Consider the following 7,881-nt stretch of genomic DNA (forward strand, 5'->3'; position numbering starts at 1 on the left):
GGTGCTACATGGTGAACTCAGCTTACTTGGCTCATTTGAATGCTAGTATGATGGAGCCAGGTAATGTTCTTAACTTATGTTGGATTAATTGTGCGCCTTCAAAAGTGTGTTGTTTAATGTGGAAAGTTATCAGAGGTAGGGTAGCAACAAAAGTGGAGCTTCATAAGAGAAATATAGTGGGGTGAATGATTTGAAGTGCGATCTGTGTTTGTTGCATGATGAACATTTAGAGCATCTTTTCCTTTCTTGCCCTTTTGTCTCTAATGTGTGGAAATGGTTCTATTCTTGGCTTCAAATTGATATTACCTTGTTGGATTCGATTGTGGAATCGCTAAAGACGCATGATTCCCTCTGTAGGAATAGAAAAGGGAAATCGATGTGGAGAATGTTATGGTTTGCTGTTATTTGGTCGATTTGGAAGTTAAGAAATGATATTATTTTCAGGGGGGCAAAGTTAGTTTTACTCAGATTATGGATTCGATTCAAATAAGGTCTTGGGTGTGGATTTCTAAAAATATAGGATCTAATTTGTACACTTTTGCCCAATGGTGTATTGATCCTTACTCTTGTATTGATCTTTTTTGTAAGTTGTAATTGGGTTGACACCCCTTGTGCCTGTTTCTAATATATTTGCTTATCAAAAAAAAAATATTGTAAGAATTTTATATATTGTCAATATATTATCATCTATTATTTATTTTTAACTATCATCGATTCTTCAATAAAATTAATATAAATGAATTTTAAATGATATACTAATTATTTATAAATATAATATATAAATTGACATGTGTATTTATGTCTGCTTGTGTGAATCGGATAACTTAATAGGCAGAGTACTTTGAGAAAACGTTTCTGAAAGAGAAATGTAATTATTATCATAGCTTTAATTTTAATGTTAATTTATGATAATATATTTTTGTAAATTTTTCTTGTTTTATGTTTGTTTCAAATCTAGTGTATTTTTTACAATTTTAAGTTGGGTAAAAAAAAAATCCGATTCTATCGTCATTCAATAATTATTCTTATAGTTAATAAATGCTATTTTTCCTTCTCTTCTGAAATAAATAGCTATGATTTGGTTGAAATAGAACACTCTTTAATTTATGTGCATTAATTCTGAACAACAAAAGATATGGAAAGAGGGAGGAATTAACTCTTGTGCTAATTATAATAATGACAAAGGTATAACAATATGATTGCTTTCATTTTTAGTGCCCTAAGATTTTGTACTTAGATAATAGATCTAGTTAATTTTATCACTACACTATATTGACCTCAAATAAGGTTCACTTTAAAAAGAAAAGGAAACATTAATTAGTGGACCTAAATTGCGAATAGTGAATAGATACGGTCATAATATTCAATTCTACTATTTGTTATGGCTAAAACCAATTCGAAAGTTTTAGTATCTAATATTAAGAATAGTATATTATGACTTTTTGCTCTAACAAATATAGCATACGAAAGCAGCATGTGGTCAATTTAGACAAAAGCAATTTGTGGTTGAATTTATGGTGACAAAGAAGAAAGGTGGGTGAGTGCTGATGCTATATGGTCATGTAACGACGATAATAAATTTATGCATTTTGTCACTGATGGTGATGGTAAAAATAACATGGATAGTTGTAACTCACGTACATAGGAATATAGTAAAAATTCAACAAACTTCTTGTAGTTGTAGGAAATGGCAATTAATTGCCTCGACGTAATTCCATGCTAAAAATTACTCAATTCAACAAAATTGATTGTAGTTGTTGGAGTATGATGACAAAATTTGCTAACAAATTTATGAGCTTAATAAAAAACAATGTGACGTTATGTTTTATTTTCTTTTATGACCATAATTATCTCTTGTTGTGTCACATACGGGTGCACAAATAAATTTTGAACAAAGAATAAATGTCGTCAATCCATCATAATTGATTATGTTGTGTATAGTATACTTTTATTCAAAACAAAATTATAAGGTTTGTCATATCCCTTAATACCCTATTTCCTGTTGTCGTCACCCTATATATTTGACGTTCACAATTTTGTGTTCCCAAATTAATGCCATTAAATGGGAATTTTTCCATGCTACTAAAAAATTAACATTTAACATCTAGACATTAACTTTTAATGTATCCATGAAAGAGCAAGAAAAATATCTGTGTTTTATTGATTGAATGAAAATGAATAATATTGAATAAATAAAAAGTTACATATAAAAGAAATAAAAACTAACTAACGTAACAATTAAAATTAGCTCTAACTATAAAATGTAAGTGAATTTAAAATAATTACTAGCTTAATATAATATTAACTCAAAATACGAAAATATATTTCAGTACCCCTCAAGCTGAAGAATATATATGGACAAGTCTCAACTTGGACAAAGATGATTGAATAGAATAGAGAATCTTGAAATCGACATTTTATTATTGGAGCCATCAACAATAAAAATAAGTGTTGCTCTTCTATGTGATCATCTATGATCTTCAAAGAATATGCAATGAAGTAGAGAGAAATTGAGAGAATTCATAATAGAGATTGCATAATAGAAAATGGTGTGGATAGAAGACCAAATTGATCTTGAGATGCAAGAAAGAGTTGCATAGAATGAGAGTCAAACAATATTTGATTAGTGAAATTGAAAGTAATAATGTTGTTTGTCAAGAATCAATACGACATAAATAAGATCAAATAATATTATTACTTAAGAGTACCATCTTGATTTCTTGGCTAAAGAATAATGAGAGAAATTAAGAATATAATGAAATATGAAAAATATTTATTCAAGAATAACAATGCTCAAGAATATATCTTCGTTTCTTAGCCAGAAAATTTAGAATAGAGAAAAATATCATGAATTATGAACAATTTTTGCTCAATAATAACATGAGAAGAATGTGAAAGAAAATGATAAAGAAAGAAAGACAGCAAGAAGATGAATATGGATTCTTTGATTTTGACTTAAAATCAAGTTGTTAAACTCATAAGTGTAAGCATCCCTTTGAACAATTGCACTTTCTTTTTCCAACACTTCTTTCCTTGAACCTCTTGAACAACTCTTTTCCTTGAACCTCTTGAACAACTCTTTTCCTTCACACCATGAAAAACATAATTACATTACTCTTATACCATATTAGAAATCAAGGAGCAAGAAAAAGATGTGTATTTCATTGATAGAATAAGAATGAATGATATTGAATAAAAACTAATGAATACAAAACTAATTCAAAATAACTCTAACTATAAAAGGTAAGCAAATTTAGACTAATTACTAATTCAAAATAATATTAATCCAAAATACCAAAGTATATTTGGATAAGAGTTTTAAAATATCACTTTATTTCATGTATGACTTATAAGATAACAATAAATTATTTTTAATAATATGACAATTTATTATAGGTTATTAAAAAAATTGTCTGCATTATAAGTGCATATATCCCAAATAGATCATAACATTTAGTACATTCGACGCACATGAAGAGGGTTACAAATGTTAATCCTTTAGTTTTTATGATGTATTTTTTAAGATGTGTATAAAGAGACTAAATGTATCTTTAGAGTTTATGTTGCTTAAACTAGATATTTAGTTTTTATTTTGACTATGATTATTTTTTATACTACTATATTGTCTTCATCGTTTCTATAACAAATAAGGAAGAGAAAAAACAAATGACAAAAAAGAAGAAAGAAGCAAGCTAAGGAAGACCGACAAAGTATGATATCTGCTGTATGAAAAAAACAAAAACAAGACAGTACCAAATCCCAAACCATAAATAAATCGTTTGGTGGATAAAACCATAAATATTTGCACGTGAAGAAATTTACACTACCTTTTCTATATCAATAATAAAACAATCAAAACACAAATATTACTTTTACTTTTCCAATTAGGCAAAGTACAAAAGCAATATTACACTTTTTAAATATAATAAAGATATGATTTTTCTCATAAAATATCTTATATTTTTACATAAGCATCTTATTCTTACTTGTAGTCATATCCGACACATTTTTCGTTTTTTCATCATCTAACAGGTCCTACCCATTGATTCTTTTTCCCCTTCTTGTTGAGGTGGTTGCCCAAGCCAAACATGAAAGAGAGAGAGAGAGAGAGAGAGTGGCTACTCTAGTCTAGAAAAAAAGAGATAGGTTAATTTTTGGCCATGGTCCATGGTTGTTTGAGAGGGTACTTTTCCAGGGAGATTTTAAGGTCAGGGGTCGTAGTTGTAGATGTGGCCATTCGCCCTTACTCTTCTAAGTTGCCTACAACGTCAATCCCAATGGGTCCCTTCAAGTGATACCCGCATAAACATGGCCCTACAATCAAATTTCCCTCAACTGTAAATTCCCTTTCCCCATCTTTCTTGGTAGGTGGCACTTCTCAGCATAGTAAAACTAACCCCACACTGTAATTTCATCTCACTATTTATCAATAAAGCTTTCCTTTTAATTTCATTCTTTATATATTCAACCTTAACACGTTTGATTAATTTAGAATAAATAGAGTTTGGTTAAGTAAGAATAGTCTTACTTTAAATGATCAACATGTTTGGTACTTGAAAATAAAACTTTTGGATGACTGTCTATCACAACAAATATTGTTCTGATGAATTGAAATGTTAATATGTTGTGATAAATAAGATTTGAACACTCAACCTCCTTATCATTCTACTTCCTCAGTCTTCCATCCTGACAACTTTATCACCTTATAACTCTTTCGAGATTTGACCTTTAACCTAATATGATAGTCCAGAATCACATCTTACACTTACACCTTCAACAATTGAAACAAACAAAACACTTTTTTTCTTACTTTTTTTTTTTTTTTTTTTAAATTAATACAATTTCTCTGGGGTATGTTTTGGTCCTTTCTGTCCCGCAGCACATATATATAGAGTCTCCCTTTACATAGTCAGTACAAGCACCACCCTCATTACCTTTCCTTTCTTTCTTTCTTTGTAGTGTACCTATGTTGAATGTGTTATCTTTCTGCTCTTTGGATCCCTAGTGTACCTAGAACCACTAACTAGCTATCTTCATCTCTTACTATATATTACTCTCTTGGTTTTCCTAAATTAATGCCTGAAAACATGAGTATATCTGTGAATGGACAATCTCAAGTTCCCCCTGGCTTCCGTTTTCATCCAACTGAAGAAGAACTTCTTCAGTACTACTTGAGGAAGAAGGTCTCATATGAGAAGATTGACCTTGATGTGATTCGAGATGTTGATCTCAACAAGCTTGAACCATGGGACATACAAGGTGATAACTCAACTGAAATAGATTGCAATATATCTTTTCTCCATCTTTTGTTTGAGTGGTTATGGTTGCTACACCCTTGGTTGCTTCTCATCTTTGCTCACTTTCTTCTTCTATTTAAACCTTATAAGCTAACGATGTTTTTCTCTTAGGAATCATGTCATGTCCAGGGTTGATTAAGCTTATTTAATCTGTTCATTTACGTTAATAGATAAGATCCAAAGAATAATATCAATAATGGGTGAATTTCAATCTAATTTAAATATCCAATTGTCCATCCATTTGCATGGATTCTATTCTACTAAAACTGATTTTTTAAAAAAAAAATTAAAACATGTTTTATTTTTAAAACAATGATTGATGGAGAAGTTATTTGTTAAAAATGATTTTTGGGAGAAAAAGTGTTTTGAAAACACTGTTTTTTTAGAAAGTGATTTTTTTGAAGAGAAAGAAATAATGTTTTTGAAAAGAGGTAGTTTTTTTTTAAAAGGTGGCTTTTAAGGTTATTTTTTAAAAACCATTTTAGTTTTAATTTAAAATAATAAAAAACAGATAAATTGGATACCCATTTCATCCATTGCATAGTTTAATTAATCTTAAATACATCCATTCATAATAATCTTAATTCAAATCCATTCAATTCATCATTTTGTAATCTAGGGGTTGCTATTTTTTGTGCAGAGAAATGCAAAATAGGAACCACCCCACAAAATGATTGGTACTTTTTCAGCCACAAAGACAAGAAGTATCCCACTGGAACTCGCACCAATCGTGCCACCGCTGCTGGGTTCTGGAAGGCCACTGGCCGTGACAAGGTAATATACAGCAACGGGAAGAGAATTGGAATGAGGAAGACACTGGTTTTCTACAAAGGTCGTGCACCTCATGGCCAAAAATCTGATTGGATCATGCATGAATATAGACTAGATGACAATAACACCAATGACACCACTCTTGTAAGTAACTCAACCAACCACTAGTATTTTCTTAGTTAGTAATCACTCTTTCTCTAGTATTATTTTTTTTTTTGATAAGTAAATCTATTAAAATCTATTAATATCACTTGTGTATTAATTTATCTCATAACTAAGCAATTTAACATGTGCTTGTGCTTTTGTTTGTGACAAAATTTAGGTGTCTAATGCCATGGGAGATGGAGGCCAAGAAGAAGGATGGGTTGTGTGTAGAATATTCAAGAAGAAGAACCATCTCAAAACCCTAGACAGTCCTTTTACCTCTTCCATCTCTGGGGAAGGAAGAAGAAGCCATTTGTTTGATTCTTGTGATGATGGTGCCTTGGAGCAAATTCTTCAACAAATGGGAAGTGGCACTTGCAAGGAAGAGAACTATGAAGCCAAAAACTACAACAATGGAAGATATGCAAGGCCGTTTCACACAGGTATCATCAGCAATAATGGAAACTACCATGACAATAGGTTCATGAAACTCCCAAGCCTAGAGAGTCCAAAATCAATAAACATGGAGAGCCATCAAAATAACACTAATGATAACAATACTAATAATGGGTACCATCCCATTATTCCTGTAGATATGGTCACAGAAAATGAAGGATCATTCAAAACCCACCAGGACCCCAACATGGTTCATCATAATCCATTCGAGGCATCATCATCAATGGTGGTAGGATCAGGTGGCCTTACAAATTGGGCAGCCCTTGATAGACTTGTAGCTTCTCAGCTGAATGGCCAAACTGAACAAGGTTCAAGGCAATTTGCCTGCTTCAATGACCCTACTATGGGGTATTGCACTAGTGATCATGATCTTCAATTACCTACCCTCCGATCTTCATCAAACACAAGGGCTTCTTCTTCTGCTGCTGCTGCTTTCATTAGTCCTACACAAGATTATACTAGTGAGATTGACCTATGGAACTTTGCTCGATCCACGTCATCCTTGTTAACATCATCATCTGAAACAATATGCCACATGTCGAACACGTCAATGTAGTAGCTCAATAAAAAATGTCCACTCCCTGGGTTGATTGTTGAATATAGAATAATTAGTCTTTGATCATATACCATATTTTAGTTCTTATTAAGTCAGAGGATTGCTACTATTGCAGACTTGTTAAATGTGATAATGTTACTAGTAAACAGTATACACTACACATTTTACTTATGATGGGTAGTATTGTTGATGGTAATATATTTTATTGATAGGTTGTGTATACATGAATACAAATATAATTAAGATCTTGTAGAAATTTGTGGCATGCATGACCCAAAGACCTTACACGATAAGAATCTCATTCCCCCCTGATTTCTCAAAGAAAAAAGACAAAAATAAAATTTACTACACAGTATTTCAATGGAATTTGGTTAGGATAGAGATGGATAAATACAAGAAAAGGGTGGAAGGAATTGAAGTTTAGATGGGGTGGCATTTTCAACCATGGGTCTTTGCTTAATCACGATGTCTACCATGATATTTTTTAAGGCTTTATTTAATTTTTACGGGGGTCCTTGGTGCACGTCTAGAGGAATTGAAAACTCATATTCATTGGTGTAGACTTTGATAATCATTTAATCTTTCTATTTTTTCTTCCAACTGCAATTATAAGGACCTTACTTTATATCACCTTGTATAAGATCATGATGATGAATA

General features: G+C 31.3%; 1 protein-coding gene across 1 annotated transcript; it reads left to right on the forward strand.

Annotated features, from left to right (window-relative positions):
* Positions 4,928-7,446, forward strand: LOC109330706 (NAC domain-containing protein 43-like). The gene is made up of 3 exons (XM_019564982.1): positions 4,928-5,259; positions 5,938-6,212; positions 6,391-7,446. The coding sequence occupies exons 1-3, from the start codon at positions 5,076-5,078 to the stop codon at positions 7,222-7,224; spliced, it is 1,293 nt and encodes a 430-aa protein (XP_019420527.1). The 5' UTR covers positions 4,928-5,075; the 3' UTR covers positions 7,225-7,446.

Source organism: Lupinus angustifolius, chromosome LG17 (genome assembly GCF_001865875.1).
Source record: "Lupinus angustifolius cultivar Tanjil chromosome LG17, LupAngTanjil_v1.0, whole genome shotgun sequence".
Classification (NCBI taxonomy): domain Eukaryota; kingdom Viridiplantae; phylum Streptophyta; class Magnoliopsida; order Fabales; family Fabaceae; genus Lupinus; species Lupinus angustifolius.